General features: G+C 35.4%; 3 protein-coding genes across 3 annotated transcripts; 1 reads left to right on the plus strand and 2 right to left on the minus strand.

The window, feature by feature from the left end:
- The first annotated feature begins 2628 nt into the window (after positions 1–2628).
- LOC139839787 (glutamate receptor 2.7-like) lies at positions 2629–7146 on the plus strand. The gene is made up of 4 exons (XM_071829945.1): positions 2629–4463; positions 5631–5940; positions 6028–6434; positions 6500–7146. The coding sequence occupies exons 1-4, from the start codon at positions 2904–2906 to the stop codon at positions 7016–7018; spliced, it is 2796 nt and encodes a 931-aa protein (XP_071686046.1). The 5' UTR covers positions 2629–2903; the 3' UTR covers positions 7019–7146.
- A 319-nt stretch (positions 7147–7465) lies between these two features.
- Positions 7466–13608, minus strand: LOC139903964 (exocyst complex component EXO84B-like). The gene is made up of 7 exons (XM_071885892.1): positions 13197–13608; positions 11211–11308; positions 9968–11024; positions 8655–9173; positions 8330–8518; positions 8107–8243; positions 7466–7689 (listed from the first exon to the last, which is right to left on the minus strand). Exons 1-7 carry the CDS (start codon positions 13356–13358, stop codon positions 7527–7529), a joined length of 2325 nt encoding a protein of 774 aa, XP_071741993.1. The 5' UTR covers positions 13359–13608; the 3' UTR covers positions 7466–7526.
- A 590-nt stretch (positions 13609–14198) lies between these two features.
- LOC139903965 (ATP synthase subunit epsilon, mitochondrial) lies at positions 14199–19840 on the minus strand. Its single transcript, XM_071885893.1, has 2 exons — positions 19576–19840; positions 14199–14415 (listed from the first exon to the last, which is right to left on the minus strand). Exons 1-2 carry the CDS (start codon positions 19757–19759, stop codon positions 14387–14389), a joined length of 213 nt encoding a protein of 70 aa, XP_071741994.1. The 5' UTR covers positions 19760–19840; the 3' UTR covers positions 14199–14386.
- Between the last annotated feature and the right edge of the window lie 355 nt (positions 19841–20195).

A 20195-nucleotide genomic window follows, 5' to 3' on the forward strand; every position in this document is an offset into this window, starting at 1 on the left:
AACATAAGGTGTATAATGAATTTCTGAATGCCTATTTTTTTTTCTTTTTTCAGGAACTACTTTGTGTCCAACGGTAACAATTTATTGGACTAATCGTGTTTTATGTCTTTGCAAGCTAGCAAAAGTATTTATGTACATATCGAAGCTTACTGGGTGTAAGTTATATGTTTTAAGTTGTGGCCACATTAATCATTTCAATCAAGGGTGTGTGTTACTTTAGCTTTATAATATTTTTGTATGTGATATGTACATAGACACTAATAATGTGGTAATGGTGGTGATGGTGTATGTTCTCTAAGTACTAATTAAAAAAAAAAAATCAATGTTTTGATATTTTAAATAGGGTATTTTCATTTTCATACGATGAACACACAACTCAAGTTATAACTTTGATTTGGTCAATTTGTTGGGGCGTTAATACTTTGATACTGTAGTATGTGAGAATTTTGCTTAAGATATGCAATTTGTTTTCTTTATATAATTTTTGGTACAAATATTTTTAAACAATATTATGAATCAGATATATAATATATAATGGGAAAAATCTTAACCATAATTAAATGCATATGTCAGGGATAAGAATTGGTTTTGAATAGTAGTTATTATCCCCTACTTTCATGTGTGTATATCTGTTGTAGAGTTAGTCTCACTTGAACCAAATGCCTTAACACAAATATGCACAAAGGAAATATTATGTAATCAAGCATAATGCTATGGTTGTGTACCACGAGATATTCCATCTAGAGTCACAAATATTATAAACATTTTATAATAAACTATATATATTATAAATTTTTAACCAGGTGTAATAAATATTAATTAACGGGTCAATGACACTAATATTATAATGTAGATTTCTTCGTCAAACTCGTGAATTCACGGGTCAATGAACTAGTTTAATCAGATTTCACAGAATAGGCGATATAGGTGCGAAAAAAAACTTCATTGAGGCTTTCTCAAAAATCTTGAAATGACATGTCATTTTTTCTTGTGTACCTTTTTTCGACAACTAGTAGCTAAAAAGATATTTAGGTCGATAAATCAAATCAAAATATCTTTAATTACTCCGTAATAATAATAGTTCTAGCTTGCTGTTCGAAAAAAAAGAAAGTCAAATAAGATATTTATCAACGAAATTAGAATCAGAATGACAGCTGTATAAGTAGACTTGTGAGTTGTGACTCTAGAATTAAAATTACAACTCGTCATATCAATTTTTGTCATACATAATACGTTTAGATGATATTTAAAGATATGGACAAACATCCATTTATTGCATGTTTGTCATTTTGAGAATTCAACCAATGTGTGGTTGCTTTTCATTACCCAAAAAGGCCCACAACTATGCCGTGTTAACAAAACATCAAACGTTTTCACATCGAGTTAAATACACAAATGTCAAAGCAATGCTCAATTCTTATCTTGCCTTCCTATTTATCTTCAACCGCTCAAATTGTCTCGTTTAGTTGTTTATCATAGTTTGTTAAATGATTGACCTTTTATTACAAGTTGAAAACTTGAAATTGGGCGCTTGAACCATCCGGGTCAAGTTTTGATATCATTACAAAAAGTTTCAAATTTAAACCTTACTAAGGGCCTTAATGGGCTGAGTTGTCCAAAAAGCTTATTCGGTCACCAATATGAGTTGTTTACTTTTGACTTTATCATATGGCAAAACTTAACTAACACATTAATCGGTCACCAATAAAAGGGGTGTCCTCCCCATATAGCCATCTTTTTCCCATCTTTACCCTCTGGCAATCTATCATTAATAAATTCATTTTCTACCTACTTTTTTTTCGATGGTGTTCTTCATATGCCTTCGTTAATCAAGCCATCTTTCTCCATCAAGTCCTATTGCTAAATATATATAAAAAAACAAAATTATCTTCCTGACCACTAAAGAAATCAAGCCGTCTTGCTTTGTCACACATACCCGTCATCGTTACCTTGAATTGTGATGGGGTAAAATTTGAAAAAATTTGTAGGCACATATTGTGAATATTTACATGAATTTCTAACTACCTTGATTTTGATACATGCATTAATCATGAGAATTAATAGATGAACTGGATATGCATCTGTGTGGGCATCAAAAGCTATATTAGCTTGATTATGCGTGTATTGAATCCAAGTATAGACATGAAAGGAAAAACAAGAAATTGGGATATCTATTGATGAAAGAGTTTACCAAGTAAAGAAATTGAAAGAAGATGAAATGAAATGGATAACAGTTGTAAAATAGGATGAGGAGAGATTATGGAAGAAATTTCTTGAAGTTTTATGAATACGGAGTAGTTATTATTATAAGTTTAAAAGTATAAATAAATAAATAAGGTGTATATATCAACAAATAAATAAACCTTTCGGTGTAAAAATGTGTCCATCAGTAAACGTGTTATTTTTTTGTTCTTTTAAAACATATCGCATTATTAAGGATATAATAGTAATTTATGTTATTAAGACAATTTATTCACCACAATAAGTAAACAAGATCATCCATTAACTGATTAATACATATAGTCATTCAATATCCATATTACCCTTTATATCCATATGTCAACTTAATGAAAATGAAGTAAACAGGCCCTAACAACATATATTGAGGTGACCATGGAAAGGGTCATAAATGGTCCCGAAATAACCCAGTTAAAGAGAACCGTGTCGGTTTAAAAACTTGAAATTGGGCGCTTGAATGTTGACGAGGTATAAAAAAATGACTCGTTAAAAGGTTGACCCAAGCAAACTTGTGTTACCTAAAGTTAAATTCTAGAAGTCGGCAGTTACGTACAACCAATGATGTCTATTTCCTTATATCTGTTATGCAGCTCATGCTCATGCTTTAACATCAGAAAGAATTTAAAGAATATAAAAAGTGACCTCTTTTTGGAAATTATACCTACATGGAGACCCATTTTTTAGTCACTGTTATGGTTATCATGAGCTTAATATGTACAACAATTGCAAAAACAAAGATAGAAATAGGTGTCATTTTGGATCTGGAAACAAGCATTGGTAAGATGAGCAGTACCTGCATTTCAATGGCGTTAAACGATTTCTATCAGCAACACGAAAACTATACCACTGAAATTCACCTTCAGTTTCGTGATTCCAAACAAGATAATGTGCAAGCAGCGTCAGCAGCCATCGACCTCTTGAAAAACGTTCAAGTCATGGCGATTATAGGACCAACGACATCTTCACAGGCTGATTTCGTGATTGATATTGGTAACAAATCAAAGGTTCCTATTATCTCACCTGCAACTAGCCCTTCACTTTCTTTACACGACAACGTTTACTTCATTCGAACTGCACCTGATTCAACCACTCAACTCAAACCCATAGCAGAATTGATCAAACACTTTGGTTGGAGAGAAATAGTATTCATTTATGAAGAAGGTGAATACGGAAGAGGCCTTGCTTCTTACTTATCTGACGCGATGTTGACTATCGGTACGAAAGTCATGTACCGTACCTCTATACATCATTCTGCTTCAGACGATCGGATTCTTGAAAAGCTTTACAAGTTGAAGACGATGCAGACACGAGTTTTCATTGTACACGCGTTGCCTGATTTGGCGGAGCGTTTTTTTAGGAAAGTGAATGAAGCTGGAATGATGGAAAAAGGGTATGTTTGGATCATGACTGAAGTGCTTACGAGTCGTTTACATTCTATGGATCATACGAGTATAGATTCGATGCAAGGAGTACTTGGAGTAAAGTCATATATCTCAAGGTCAACCCAGCTAGTCAACTTTGAGAAAAGATGGAAACGAGAGTCTGACCGTCGATATCCAGATGATGATGTGGCGGAATTAGACATGTTTGGGATATGGTCTTATGATACCCTTTTTGCACTTGCAATGGCGTTCGAGAAAGCAGGGGTGGAGATAAATAAAAATACCACTTTCAAACGACAACGACAACCCACGACAGATTTGGATGCCATTGGAACATCCGAAATGGGGCCGCGGCTCATTACATGGCTCCGTAACTCAAGCTTTAAAGGACTGAGTGGAGATTTTGAAATTGTTGATGGTCAACTAAAATCATCAGTGTACCAAATAGTGAACATAATAGGAAGGGGAGATAACCCTATTGGGTTTTGGACAACTAAAAAAGGTATTTTAAAGAATTTAAACGATCAAACAAAGGATCTTAAGGCTATCACATGGCCCGGCGACACTCATGTGGTCCCTAAAGGCTGGGAGATTGCAACCAGCAACGAAAACAATTTGCGAGTCGGGGTTCCAGCAAAAGGAGGGTTTGTTCAGTTTATCGATGCCAATACCGACCCTCAAACTCAACAAGTTATCGTTACTGGTTTTTGCGTGGACGTATTTAATGCAGTCATCGGTGCTTTGCCTTATGCTGTCAAACATGAATTCATACCTTTTGTTACTTCAGACGGCAAGAGACCTGCAGGAACTTATAATGATCTTCTTTACAATCTCTCTGATGCGGTAATCAGATAGATAATTGCACTCATTTGTATATAACATATATAGGGACGCGATCCAGTGAGAAGAAAAAAACAGCTGATGAAAGATAATTAACATTCATCATATCACATCTGATGAATATTAATTAACATTCATCAGAGATAATTAACATTTATCACATCACATCTGATGAATATTAATTATGTGATGAATGATAATTAACATTCATCATATCACAACATTCATAGATGTGTGATGAATGATATTACGTTGTTCCCCTCTCTCCCTCTTTTTTACTTTCCCCGATCACTCCAATATATATATATATATATATAAAATGAGAACCAATTTTGCATTGAGAACCCTGAGAACTCACAAATTCGAGCAAAAATTGGGACGCGGCCGAACAAAAAATTTGGTAGTCGAACAATTTTTAATTTTTAGTTATAAGATGCATTGTTTCTTGGTTCTACATTTTTATGTAGAACATGATGTAGAACACATGTAGAACATGCTGTTCTACACTTGTTTTACATCAATTTTCATCAAATTAAGTTAGGGTTTAGATTTAGGGTTTAGATTTTAGGGTTTAGATTTTAGAGTTTAGGGTTTAGGAGTTTAGATTTAGGGTTTAGAATGAGTTTTTTACACGAACGGTTTAGAGTTTAGGGTTTAGGGTTTAGGGTTTAGGGTTGAGGGTTTACGGAGTAAACCCGAAAACCCTAAACTCTAAATCGGGTTAAATAAAAAAAAATGATTTTTGAAAAAAACAGGTGAAATTCGAACAATAAAAAAAGAAATTCGAACCAATTTTCGTTCTACAATTTTGTAGAACCGAACCAAAATTTTGTAGAACACAATAAAAATTCAGGCGGGCGAACAAATTTTCCCAAATTCGAACGAATTTGCGTTCTACAATTTTGTAGAATCCAACCGAAAATGTAGAACATGCATCTAAATTTTTGCTCGACTCACATTTTTTTGTTCGGTCGCCAAATTTTTTGTTCGACTTCCTCTGTTTTTGTTCGCCCGCCGGTTCTCAGGATTCTCACACCAATTGGGTTCTCACTGGATCCTCTCCCTATATATATATATATATATATATATATATATATATATATATATATATATATATATATATATATTCAAGAACTGATGGTTTTTAAAAATCCATATTCGATGTAACAGAAATACGATGCAGTAGTTGGAGATGTTACAATCCTTGCAGAGCGTTCAGATTACGTTGATTTCACATTGCCATACACAGAGGCCGGTGTTGCAATGATTGTTCCGATCAAGGATGAGAGGAAAAGCGCATGGATCTTCATGAGACCGCTAGAAAAAGGACTTTGGATAACAATTGGGGCATTTTTCATATACACAGGATTTGTGGTATGGGTTTTGGAGCATCGCGTAAACAAGGAATTCCGAGGCACCCCACATCAACAAATTGGAATGATCTTCTGGTTTTCCTTCTCCACACTCGTGTATGCACACAGTAAGTGTGTATAAAAATAACTACACACACGCACACACTTCAACATATTAATTTGGTTGCTAACAATCGCGTAAATAAATTTTGCAGGAGAGAAGTTGATAAGCAACTTATCGAGATTTGTAGTGATTGTGTGGGTGTTTGTGGTGCTGGTGTTGACATCGAGCTACACAGCAAGCTTGACATCCATGTTAACTGTGCAACAGCTTCAACCTAAGTACACGGATATCATAAAGATCATGAGAAATGGTGAATCAGTAGGATACCAAGATGGTTCTTTTGTTTTTAACATGTTGATAAAAATGGGTTTCGATGATAGCAAGTTAAAAAACTACACCACATTTGAGCAGTATGACCATGCCCTTGAAATCGGTAGCCAAAGAGGAGGTGTTTCCGCAATTATGGATGAACTCCCTTATATTAGAGTTTTCTTGGCTCAATATTGTACCAAGTATACCATGACCGGCCCCACCTACAAAACCGCAGGCTTCGGATTTGTAAGTTTCATTTATCTCCATTTATATGGTGCATACCTTTCAATACTGACCCGTTGTACATGCAGGCATTTCCAAAAGGTTCTCCATTAGTTCACGATGTTTCTAGAGCGGTTCTGCAAGTTACAGAAGAGCAAATGACCAACATTTCCAAGCAATGGTTTGGAGAAACAGTCACTTGCGATCAACAGAATGAAGCTACAGTAGCATCTGACAGGCTCACGCTCGATAGCTTCAAGGGACTATTTCTCATTGCTGGGTTATCATCCACTTCTGCTCTTGTGATTTTCTTACTCACATTTTTGTATCAAAATAGACAAATGTTAGTATCACAAAGTTCAGTAAGCGAAAAGCTTGCTGCAATTGCGAGAACATACGACAGATTTAAAGACGATGTGTCCAAAAGTACGGTGCCAGAGGCTGCAGTAGTTAAAGTGGTTAGTGATGATAATACTAACAGTCCAGAAATTGGTGAATTCCATCAAGAAGCGGTGGTATTATCTCACGATGAAGGGTTTTCGACAACTGAACCGGGGACTCCGGTTAGTGACACAATACAAGTTGTAAATACTACCATAGAGATCTAGGTGTTGTGACAGTAATGTCTCTAATGCAAATGTAACATGTAACCCTTTGATATTATGTGGTCACTTCTAACATACAAACTTTTCTATTTGCATTGTAGTCTGTCCTATCGCAGATATAAATCACTAGGGAACTCGGAACTCCAATAAATTTGCAACAAATTAATTCAATGAAAACGCATTTATCGATCTAGGTCAGCAACTTCCTCGCGCCAGCACGGTTATCAAAGAATAAAAAGATAATTGCATTTTCATTCAGAAAATAAAAGAAGATAAATTAGGAGACAAATTTACAAGCTTAAAAGCTCCCTGTAGTGGAGAGTGCAAAGAATTACTAAAGGTTGTGAGATGATGCCAACACCAAACTACCACATCTATTATCTAACACAACGACAGTATGCGAACACAAGCAAAGCAGAAACTGTAATATTCTAAAAATAACAAAAAAAAAAAATATATGATTACAGAAAAAACGTAGTAGATCCCAGATATACGAGGGGAATCAGTTGCCTTACGAACTCCCGTGAGATCTCATAGATGATATCGATTGTGCCGAAACAGAAGCAGTCGGGCTGCTTAGATCCCGTTCCCCATTCACGAATCTTGGCTTCCCGCTCAACCTCTCTATTGCATCTTGACATATATCAGCAAACCACTCGTCCTCAGGAAGTACACTGTCACAGAAGTAATTGTCTTCAAATTTCCAACACAATAATTTGGAGGATCATATAAAAATAATTTACTGTTACCAACGAAGCATTGCTTCAATGGTACCGCGGTTACACTTGTGTACTCGCAGGGCTAGAGGTCTCGGGTTCGAGCCTCGTCACCCGCTCTAGGAATTGAAATATATTCCTTGAAGGTGGCCCAAAGGGAAGGTTTTACCGACCCACTCCGGGACTAAGATCCGGCCCGCCTGCCCCTCGGGATGGTTAAAGGGTCGGATCCTCAGAGTGTGGTTCGGGTTTCCTGCCCGAAAGCGCGTGTGTGTGTGTGCAAATGATGACTAGGCTTCGGTCCGGACTGATGCAAGCTTGCCTTTCAAAAAAAAAAAATAATAATAATAATTTACTGTTGCAATATTCACTAACCTATAAGGATCTACTCCCGTTGCAGAGAAAGCTGCAAGTGCTTTATTAATAATCTCGTTCACGACTCGATTCAAATTTCGAGATAAGTAACGCCCTTGGGAAGCAAAAGAGATGACAAACTTCATATCCAAATAGAACTGCAAATTCACAAATTGAAATTGGTCAGATATAATATACCAACACAATAAGAAGAAACATAAGGTACACATGTTGCCTCTTATACCTGTTGAAGGCCAAGAGGACCTAAAGGGGTAGGTCCTTCTTCGATATCATCCCAAAACGTTTGGTCTTCTGAAAGCCATAAGATGACAGTTTCTGTAAGCCTCATTAATAACATTGTTGAAAAACGTTCCCTGCCAACGAACATTTCTGCTGCTATACCAGACATCCTGTAAAGCTTTGCATAGAGTTCCTGAAAATCATTAATCACAAAGATATTAGTACCTGAAGATCAATATTCAATATCAAGCAAATAAGAACATATATAATAATGCACTACAATAAAAAAAGAACAATGTCAGTTTGACTGAAAATTCATCTTTGAGTACCTGAAATATTGGAGAAGGGAACCATTCTATTTCCTCAATAATCCCATCCATGTTTAAGTACATATCAGCAGTTAGATGGCTATCGCCATCTTCAGTAAAAATGAGATCTAAAGCGTGTTGTCTGCAGAAGCTATCTTTCAATCTGTCTACTATGCTAGCAAGACGCCTCTTCCATTCCCTTTGTTCAGGGTTTCGATTTTGTCGATCTAAGGGTCTTCTACTACGAGGGTCATCTTTGTAAATAGATTGAACTATAGGGGTAAGTTTCATGGCTGCACGAGGTAACAGTTCATCAGCCAACAAGGATGCATTTGAAAGCAATGCCATTTGCTGTGCTTCAGTCTCGGCCATCCTAACTATCTTATTTACAGAGCCATCGTAGTTCGCTTCTTCTTCCATGGAGCCTGGGAGTGCTCTTATGAGCATGCTAACGTACGAGTTATATACGTCGAACAATCCCTCCAACATTTTACCTCCCAACTGCATGCTTAGCAGTGGTTCTACATCCTCGAAGAAATCCTACACAATCAATAGCATGCAGCATCAGTAACATACCCAGATTACTCATATGTCTATAACAAGTACAAAACCCAGTGTAAAATACACGTAATCACAATAAACCATAATATGTGCATATTGGAATCCGGAAGATTCTTATGATAAGCACCCTTTCTTACAAAGATCTGCCAGAAGCAAACGATATCTGGATGTCTACTTGTGGATGAACATTGGAAAGGCAAGATGGCTTGGTAATGTAGTTGAAGTTCTTGTAAAGGTGGTTACATGGGCGGTGGTAAAGGATCATAAACAGGTGGGTTGGTAGGTTGAAAAGGGGTGTGTTGACCCGATAACTTATTATCCAAAAATTCAGACAATGTACATCAAATTTGATAATATAGTATAGTATATTAATAATAATCTAGCATAAAAAAATGAAACGATTTGTGAATGTCTTGTGCATTAATAGTACACTTCCATTTTGACCCATTTGACCGGTTGGCTTTTAGGACTTTTTTCTTATTTGACTCATTAGACCCATTAGAGATATAAGAAAACCTAAACCGAACTATAATGAGTAATTGGGTCAACAATTGCCACATATAGAACCTAGCATGTATGATAAAAACATCCACTAGTACCAAGGTATTATTAATTTTCTGGTATTATTGTCAACCCCAGTGGCGCAAGTTCAGGGAACTGCTTAAACAACCGACGGACATTATATAAGATTATCATCCCGCATCCCGCAGGTAACTATCAGTAGATATATGCAATGCACTATAAAATAATAAAGATATTATAGATGTGTTCACCTGGACCATCAAATTGAATCTTTGAGCACTACTAGAGAGCTTATGCTGAATGGATGTTATGGCATTGAGGGATGTAGTTGAAGTCCTTCCAGACTGGCGTGTAACAGCTTGAGAAGAAGAAAGATCCCAATCATCGGCTGCAGCCAATGCAGCTGTACTCTCTTCAATTCGTTTCAAATTGGCATCGAGTGCTTGTTCAACACTAGGCCTAAAAAGTTTCAAGAGCACGGGACAAAGTGCCAAACCACGAGCTTCCAACAAAGAACAATGTCCCATAGCGATTTGAACACATTCAGCAGCAGCCCTTAACCCGCCAGCAGCAGCAGATGAAGCTAATGCATGTCTTTTAACAAGAAGAGCAAAGTCTTCAGTTTGTTTTGTAGCCCACATCACAAGCTCAGAACTATAAGATGGTTCATTTCCAAATATAGATTTAGAATCGGTCGTTGTTTGAGCAATTACAGAAAACACCAGTTGAGATATAGCTGCAGTATATGCTCCCCCATATGACGTACTCGAAGGACGAAGACTTTGCATGTTACTTTGAAGCCTCTGATAATGTGCTTGAAGCAGTAGACTATGAGCTCGCGGACCATCACCAAGTTTTTTAAGAGCACTAATAGCTGCACGAAGCTCACTGCCACGTGTTGTAGGTTGAGAAGCCGCATCAGCAAGCTGATTGGCTAATCTTTGCCTGCATTCAGTTATGGCAGTTTGTAGAGACTTTAAAACAACAGGACTCGGTGAATCCTTTTCTTTTGCTTCTGAAGCTATACGTTCACCTTCATCAAGGGTAGCCAAAGCTTCATCAACCCTCCTTTCAGCTAATAAAACATCAAGGATATCAGGAAACTCAATTAACCAATTCTCTAGATCTGACGGATCTCTGTCCAGGTCAGCAGATAAACCATTTGATAATGAACCACCCGGAACAGCAATAGATAAAGATTCCACGTGGACACCCTCAGCTAGACCGTGAATTATGGTAGCTTGAGTAGATAGCAAGTTTCTTATGGACAGTAGCTCACCTTCTAAATCTGATATCTCTTTTGATGTGCTGAAATTGTTTAGCAGTAAACCCAGATCAGCTTACCATTTTGCATTAAATATTATGAAGTATAATATGTCTGACACACTAACACACGCCCAATACAGATTATAGTTATTCTAATGATTTCGTATCACTACAAAAAAAGAATATTAATGAAACTACCAAGGCATACAATGTGAGAAAAGGACCCACCGTATGAATGCAGTATAATTAGCATATACACTTCTCCGCATTTCCTCTGCGGAAGCTTTCTTGAGATCCAAAAGATATGAGCATAAGTGCCTTATCTCCTGATAAGTGGTTGAGGTATAAGTCAGATATACTGAAACAATCTATCAACAGAAAGAATTATGCAATGAAGAGTAAATAATAGATATATGACCAACAATGTATACAGTGGGTGGAGGTCATTGAGTCATTTTTGAGTAACCAGTGGCTAATGTTTTAGTCTCCCTGATACCTCAACAACCAATATACCTGAGTTAGAGCATCATACCAGCACCACGTGCGAGATGTGGGTGATGCTGAATGTGCATACCCATTTATATATTAACTCATTTTGTTAGGCTACGTTGGTGCTTGACTGAAGAGTGAGATTGCTGAGGTTTTGGCTTCTAACTAGTTTTCGGTTCATGTTTCAAGGTTCACATAATTCCTGGTCAAAAGGGAAAACTAAAGTTGAACATACTGGGCCATCTTTTACGTATGAGACAATATAAATGCAATATTGACTATAAGCGCGATTACATAATTAGTATTTCACAATCTCCTCATTATCATCCCATTCAAGAATGCTCAGCACCCCTGCTTGATTTTGTAATATGCCGTCGGCAGTTATCGCTCGATATTCACTTTCTGTTATCGTTTATGGTGTGTACTGTGTTGTTTATGTATATGCAGTATTTGGCATCCTATAGGTGTGTACTGTGTTATTTACTCGTCTGCAGTATTTGGCATCGTATAGAGTCTACAAGTACTTTAAAGGATAATGGCATTATCAGATTATATGCTTAAGTGATGGTTATTTGTTACGAGTAGGTTATTCTATGCAGAATCTGGATGTAGTATTTTGATCTGCTGAAGACCGTAAGGCGTAAGTCAAAATCCAAACATGCAACACCCCTTACTCCCTTAGACACTACAGTGGTCATCCTTTCTGTTTTCGACCATTTCATAAGTGCATTCGTAAACATTTAAACACTTTCCAGTAATTTGTAACTAATGATGATGTATAATTAACAAGCAAAAGTCATATCCTCTTTTCGACATTTCCTCATCTAGTAAGTATGCATATTGGCAGGAATAATTCAACAAATGCAAAAGCAGCATGTTTACACTTAGTTGCCAATAATTCTTTATATCTTGATAGAAATAATACCAACATCAAGCTACTTTATCCTTTAAAATATACTTCCCAATGATACTAATGTCGGTATACATCGGATAAAGTCCATTAGCTTCACTTATTGCGTAGAGCCCTAAATCATGATTAAGCCATTTAGTACTTGTTAGCCAATCTGATCTTAACCTCTTACAATACTTAGACTAATCACCTTTATTTGGAAAGCCACAGTTCCTTTGAAGATGAAGAATTACTCGGTCTTTTTAGCTAATATGTTGAATACAAGTAACTGGAAAAAGTATTAGTGTGTTTTGAAATCACTACATTTAGGACTTCCATATAAAGTGTTTGATTTACCCACCCATGGTTAACTTATGTTTCATTCTACCAACAACTCGATGAGAATACATTCGACTTTTTACTTTCAACAAAACGTGATTGCATATAGCTAATCACTAGAGGCAAATGAAGCAGGTTTGTTGATCATATGATAAATTACAAAAAGCAATAACCATACCTCATTTTCATAATGATCCATGTCAAAAAAACTTGGATGTGACTAATTAACCTTCTACGCTCAAACTAAGCATCGCCAAACTTTAAGTTTCATGTAATCTAGCTAACAAACTAACTACATATGAGCACAGGAAAAGGATCCAAGTATAATGCAAACCTATTAGCAGTACACTAAAGTATTATATAGACTATATATTTCTCTACATATTCTGAACTTGCACATGAAACGTACAATTCTAAACCGCACATAATGGATACAATACTTACAATTCCTCACAAAATTGAACCTAATAATAGATGTTAATTAACGGATCACAGACCTTTTCGTTAAGTGTGGTACACTTGGAGTGAACAAAACTATCGGCATCGAATTTATCGGACTTGAAGATATTGAGATTCTCCTCAAGCTTAGGCCCGGTTTCCTTGGAACTGCTTTTTACAGGTGCACCGCCTCTTGACCTGGATGATATTTTCGCAGACATATCGCTGCTGCTAAAACGAGATCGAATGAACGAGAATCTAGGGCTTGAATCAAGTAATTGTAGTACTTATTAGTTAAATTATTGAAGAATAGAAGGAAGTGATTTGTTGATCGAGTTAAAAACCAAGATCTGAATCTGTAGGAGTCGAATTAGCATGAGAGAGGATTCTCCGACGAATGATCTACGGCGGTGCCGCGGTAGTAGGTTACGACGGATATCCACCGGTTTATGTATGAAAGAGAAGGATAGAAAGTGGGTTAGTTGGTTTGACAGATGATTGTATGTACCTATCTATATGTATATTTCCATTATTATTTCCTTTTATATTTATTTTCATTTTTATTTTATTGAACTCTTACTTTTACCTTTTCGTTTCTTAAAGCAAATGTATGAACAAGTGTATAATTTGATGATACTATTCGGTCCCTACACCATACCTGCGATGAATCAGTCAGCACCTATGGTGTATAGTTTAGTACGGAGTATTATGTTAATAAGTTTGGACTGTAATACTACTGTAACAGTTTAAAAAGTTTAATCTTGAGTGTTACAATAGTAGCCGAGCATAATTATTTCAAGTTTTGATTCATGAAAAAAACTATTAACTTTGTTAAAAAGTTGCATTTAAATTTCTCTTCCATACTCTTATTTGTTAAGGAACATGTATTTATTTTTAATTTGATTTGGTCAAAGTTGGTATTCCAAACCCAACAAATAATTTGGTGTCAATGAGTTGTTACTTGTTAGATACTACATGGAATTATTGTCGATCAAAAGCAAAATTATTGCCAATCAAAAACAGCCTCACATCTAGACGATCATTGTATCAAAATTATGATATCAGGAAAGACCAATAAATAATCGATTCAAATACGGTTCGGGTTCAAGAAAACGCTGCAAGATTTATTATTGATAACATTGTTCGAGAAGGAAGACCTTCAACTTTAAAAATCCAAATCAGAAGCACAACGCCCTATAATTTAAAAGATATACTTCGTAACAAATGCGAAATGTGACGTCTTCCAGCTTCACTCGACAGGAGAATCAGACCGAATAGCTGTTCAAACAAAAAATGTAAGAAAAAGTCAACAACTGTTGCAAGATATAATTCAGGTTCATCAACAAACACAAACTTTCTTCAACACAACATTTCAAAAAACACTAATCATGCCATAGAACATCAAAGGCAGAAAAATTGACAAGTGTAAAAGCAAAAAGGAAAAAAAAACATTAACCAATTTTGCTCAACCAACGTTCACAAGAAAACGGCACATAATATCCACATTTTATTTCCTTCTTGTATCTCAAAGTGTAGGTATTGGGTATATACATCGCATTATTACGCATGGTTATATAATACTTTAGTGAAGCCTCAACCAAATGAACTTGAATGTATACACCAAACTGATAGGTCAAATCTCAAGTGAGCTGCTGCAGGCAAGACAACACATGCAGGTGGAAGGCATGTGTTAGTTGGTTATGTTATATGTGTTTGATAGTCTATATAGTTCAATGTAAAATTCCAAAAGCTAGGAGATTAACTGCAACACGTGTTTACACTCCATGTGATGCTATCATATATTCACACATTAAGCCTAACATAAACAAAACCACTAAGCATATATCAAAATTTGATCCTAAACCATCACAAGCTACATAAGTACAGGCCTAAATGAAGGGGTACAACACCACTCTTATCCATACACCAAATATTAGTACCTTTGACCATTTACCGTTACCAAGTATAATGAAGATGTTTATTATATCACTCTTTAAATGGTCAAAAGCAACATATTCAGTGATACAAGGATAGAAGTGGTGGTGTGCAAACGATCATGGCCCTGTAAAATTAACTATCTTTGTTTTGTTGTTTTGACTAAATTCAAAGGTAGCTAGAATTCAGTAATTCTAATTTGTTTAATGAGAGCTTACAACTCATAGGCATCTTGGAGGTGGCAACTCCATCTATTCACTTATATCTGGCTTGGTTAAGTTTAATCTCCAATGAGGCAAATGGGTAAGATAGAAACATTTAGCTAAAAAGATGAGTACCAAAATGTATATTTAAACTAAATTATCAACAAAACCAGCTATACCATTTTATTATATAAAAAAGTTATACAGAAATAGGTAACAACCTAGATTATTAGTGTACTAATACTCATTCATTTATCAGGCCGAAAAATACCAAAAAAATGTGTGTGGATTGACCTGCCTCTATCCATAAAAAATGTTTTGGATAGTTGCACAAACCACCTATATCCCTACATAATTAATCCGGTATCCATCATTGTCTATGGTGAAAGTAATTTTTTCCTAAGCCAACACGTCACTTGGTAACTAGAGGAATTCCATGGCTAATATCTGATGATGTGTGTTGCCCATCGGGCCAGACTATTGGGCTTGGTCTGCGGGCGGCCCATCAAGTCTTCCACGAAACCCTAATTCCCTCTTATAAATAAAGGGGCTAGCTAAGCAATTAGGGCACAAGATCAACACAATTTTCTCGGGGGTTTTTACCTACCACTCCTGGCAGAGTTTTTCCCTTCGCCGCCAATCGGCGCCGTCCATCGGCCGGTGGTCAGCCATAACTGATTATATACATAGGCATTTATATGTATATTTTAAGTGCAAAAGGCAAAACAAAAGCAAGTACAAGCAAAGCTGCGCGAATAAGCAAGGACCGCGCAGAAGATAAAGCATTGCGGAAGCCCGCAAAAATTAAAGACTGCGAGGATGTCCCACATAATTACTGCGGATCAATAAAGAGTGCGCAGACATTGCTTCCGCAAAGATTCCAAACCTATAAATAGGGAGCTTGGCCTCTCATTTTAGGTTGTTGATTCTGTGAGATTGCTCTAGCCTTTGTGATTCACTCGTGACTTTGCCCGAGGAGTTATCATAATTTTGACTAAAGTAAATCTATCAAGACAGGGACATGGTGATTGATCACTCGATGTTAGTGATAGACGATCATCAAGTCCCATAAACATTATCAACACCCCATTCCACCCCTTATTGCACTCAATCCTTGATTAATTCTGATCTAGGATTGATCAATAACCACCTTACCGAGATCATCATCTCGGTACGGGTTATCACGGTAACCGGACCGAAGGTTAACAAGGCTGAATCCAAAAACCCCCCTTCTACTGCTCTCAAGTATGTTTCTAGCCCTAGGCGGAAATATGCTTGATCAATATCGCAGTTGAACTGGTATAAATCCTCATGCTCCATGATCAACAAAACTAATTTTCAATTACAAATCTAACCATTCACAAATATGCAAAGAGATGTTTGATAAGCTACATTTTCCAGATTACAGGCTTCCTTATATTTAGAAACGCCAGCAAGTTCGATGTCAATGGCTTATGAGCTTTTAAGCTGCTTATGGTTATGACATATTTTAAACCATTAGCTTAAGGTTAAAATCTAATAAACCATGAAGCTAAGCTCAGCAGCCTTTCACATTTCAATAAGCCCATGAGTTAAATATAAGCAGGGAAATACCCCTAATTGCAAATTAACAATTGAATGTGAAAAAAATAATTCTATTGAGTTTAAAAAACTATATTTCAACTGGCCCAACAATTTATCAAACATACGCAATACTTCCAAAATGACATAACAGCCATGAAATTAAACAACCAAAAAGAAACCCTAAAAACCATTACACCTTCTAAGATATACTACAAAAAATTAGGCATACTACATGGATTATTAACAATTATCACTGACATATATATACATAGGTGGATATATATACGTATACAATCAGTATCAATCAATATCAATATTTCAATATTAATATGTGATGACCCGAAAATTTCTGACCAAATTTAAACTTAATCTTTGTATGATTAACATTTCCGACATGATAAGCAAAGTCTGTACAACTGAATCTCAAAATTTTTGAACTACTTTTATATATTTAAATACCCTTCGGTTGTTTTCGACGATTCGCGAACAATTATATGTAAATAGATACATATATACTATAACTTGAAAAGGTAACAATGTATTAATTGTTTGATACCGTACATTAAACTTATTGGTTTAAATATCTATTTGAATATATATGATAAGTTGAAATATTTATTATTAAAATTTATTTATAGATAACTTTCAAGGTGTATTTAAAAACTGATTTATATATTAAAAAGATATATACATATATATATAATTTCAAGTTATTTAGTAAACGATAGTAACATTCGTTTATTGATTCGATTGATATTTAGATAAATTAACTAAAGCATTTAAGATGAACCAGTAAAACACTAATTTGCTACAGTATTTTCAAATTGCTATGGTACCCAAAAATGCTACAGTGTTTTCGAAAATCACTATTTGCTACAGTGAAATTGACTTGCTACAGTGAATTGCTACAGTAAAAATTGACTTTGCTACAGTAACTTTGCTACAGTAAACACTATTTCAAAATAAATAAATAAAAAATATATATGTATATGTATATACTGCGAGACGATGATTTATAGAAGCAAATAACCAAAACACTTAATTGATTAAAGCTACACTTAGAGTGACATAGTTATCAATGATTAAATTTAATTTTTGATAAAGGTACACGTCACGTAACGAAAATTGCTAGTTTTCTAAGCGTACGTAAGGACGTTCGAAAAACCGAAATCGGGACATAAGTCGAGTGACGATGTACGACTTATCGGAACAAAAATTACAAGTTAACTATGCACGTAAATTTAATATAATATATAATTAATTATATAAATTAAATATATTATATTTATATTTATATTAAATAATTATGTCGACAAACAAAAAGTTAAAAGTTTGTGAGCTGTCATACCTTCCCATGCGATCGCATGGGAAATGGCTTGGGAAGCCATGCGATCGCATGGCACCCTTTTGCTGGCCACATCTATAAATTCGCGATTTCTGCTTCTGATTCAATTCATTATTTTTACTCCGTATTTATTATATTATTTATTATTATTATTATTATTATTATTATTATTATTATTATTATTATATTATTAAGATTATTATTAATCTTATTATTTTTATTATTAGTGTTATTATTTTTGCGATACAAAAATAATAATGTACATAAAAAATTACGACGGTGTGCTGTCCAAGTAATTTTCAAAACAAGTTTCCAAGCGAGCTAGAGCCAAGGAAAATATGGGTTATTGCCAAGGAAATTATGGGTAATGTTCGGGGGTATTTTTGTGAATCAAACCTCGTGTTTATCATCTCCGATGCGTCTACGTGCTTTCCTGCAATATTGTATATCAATATTAAACAGTGAGTTTCATTTGCTCCCTTTTTAATTGCTTTTGCAATATATATTTTTGGGCTGAGAATACATGCACTTTAATTTAAACGCAATGGACACAAGTACATACTAAATTCTACACCGAGTTTGAACCGAAAATCCCTTAGCTTTGGTAACTAGTAACTGCCAGTTATAAGAACTGGTGGGCGCGAGTAGTTGTATATGGATCCATAGGGCTTGACATCCCCGTCCGAGCTAGAGCACTAGCCTTTTAACGGACGTATGCTATTTGAGAAGCGTACACGTTGGTTTGCGTGTATTTTTAAGATGATTATACAATGGGTACAAATTATATATACGTTAAGTTTAGTTACCAGGGTGCTCAATTTCGTAGAATATTTTGATAAACGTTTCTGGATGGAACAACTGAAATCTTGTGATCCACTTTTATATACAGATTATGCGAATCATTAAAACTATGAACTCACCAACCTTTGTGTTGACACTTGAAGCATGTTTATTCTCAGGTTTCTAGAAGTCTTCCGCTGTTTGCTTATACGTGATACAAGATATGTGCTTGAAGTCATACATGCTATATACAAGAAACTTGCATTCACCATGTACCTTATTTTGACTGTATTGTCAACAGATGTATTATTGTAAACCATTTAAATGGTGATTATCTATACGTAGGAATCATCAGAAGTTAAAAACCTGAAATTTATATATTCATTTATGAAATACCTTTTCAAACGAATGCAATGTTACAAAACGTATCACATAGAGGTCAAAACCGCGCGATGAAACCGGTGAATAACGTGCTGCGTCAAAAGGGATTTTCACCGGCCGTCACATAATATTTATAATACAAACAAATGGAATAAATCGCATGTTGAAAACAAACCCTAGATCTAACGAATCAATTAAGACAGAATCAATTAAATAAAGATAAGAAATTACTAGGTTTCTCTGGTTTTCCATCGGCCCATTTGGAAACGGAGAAATGGACTTTTTCACGGCTGATTGCTTCAGATTTGTACGGCTCTTTCAGGCAGTTCCTGACAAGGTTAGCGCATATGTTGGAATACGTTATGTATGTCATACCGGCAGATCTCCAAAAAGGCACTGCGGCTGTTGAAGCCATCGAAACCCTAGTTTCTGTATATATTTTTCAATCTCCTCTATCTGTATAACAAGAGTCTCTGATAAACGGAATTTTTGTGACGGGTGGAGATGGATTATAGAAAAACTTGTGAAGTAAATGGGAATAGGCAGAACGAACCCTTGGCTTTTATAGGGTTGTCATTTTCCTTCCCTAATAGTTTATTCTTTTTCAGAAAGCTCCCTAATATTTTTTTCGTCAAAACACAAAATAAAAATTAAATAAATAAATTATTAAATAGTTAAATAGATCTAACTAATTTTCGAACCCTAAATATTTAGCGTTTTTTTTAAAAGTGTCCGTTTTGCGTATAGTTAGTGACACTGTTTTCATAAAATTATTTCGAGTTTAAGAATGGTGTCGGAAAAATTTAACTCGTTGAGAGCGAGAAGGTATGACCTGTTGAATATTTGAGTGG

Source organism: Rutidosis leptorrhynchoides, chromosome 4 (genome assembly GCF_046630445.1).
Source record: "Rutidosis leptorrhynchoides isolate AG116_Rl617_1_P2 chromosome 4, CSIRO_AGI_Rlap_v1, whole genome shotgun sequence".
Lineage (NCBI taxonomy): Eukaryota > Viridiplantae > Streptophyta > Magnoliopsida > Asterales > Asteraceae > Rutidosis > Rutidosis leptorrhynchoides.

Excerpts from the sequence above, each read along its gene's own strand:
- LOC139903964 (XM_071885892.1), bottom strand. The coding sequence starts at position 13,358 with ATGTCTGCGAAAATATCATCCAGGTCAAGAGGCGGTGCACCTGTAAAA. Across the intron at positions 11,309-13,196 it reads GTACCACACTTAACGAAAAG|GAGATAAGGCACTTATGCTC; the intron begins GTCTGTGATCCG and ends ACCACTTATCAG. Across the intron at positions 8,244-8,329 it reads GTCCTCTTGGCCTTCAACAG|TTCTATTTGGATATGAAGTT; the intron begins GTATAAGAGGCA and ends GTGAATTTGCAG.
- LOC139903965 (XM_071885893.1), bottom strand. The coding sequence starts at position 19,759 with ATGGCTTCAACAGCCGCAGTGCCTTTTTGGAGATCTGCCGGTATGACA. Across the intron at positions 14,416-19,575 it reads TGGAAAACCAGAGAAACCTA|CTATTCGGTCTGATTCTCCT; the intron begins GTAATTTCTTAT and ends TTGTTTGAACAG.
- LOC139839787 (XM_071829945.1), top strand. The coding sequence starts at position 2,904 with ATGGAGACCCATTTTTTAGTCACTGTTATGGTTATCATGAGCTTAATA. Across the intron at positions 4,464-5,630 it reads TTTACAATCTCTCTGATGCG|AAATACGATGCAGTAGTTGG; the intron begins GTAATCAGATAG and ends TCGATGTAACAG. Across the intron at positions 6,435-6,499 it reads AAACCGCAGGCTTCGGATTT|GCATTTCCAAAAGGTTCTCC; the intron begins GTAAGTTTCATT and ends TTGTACATGCAG.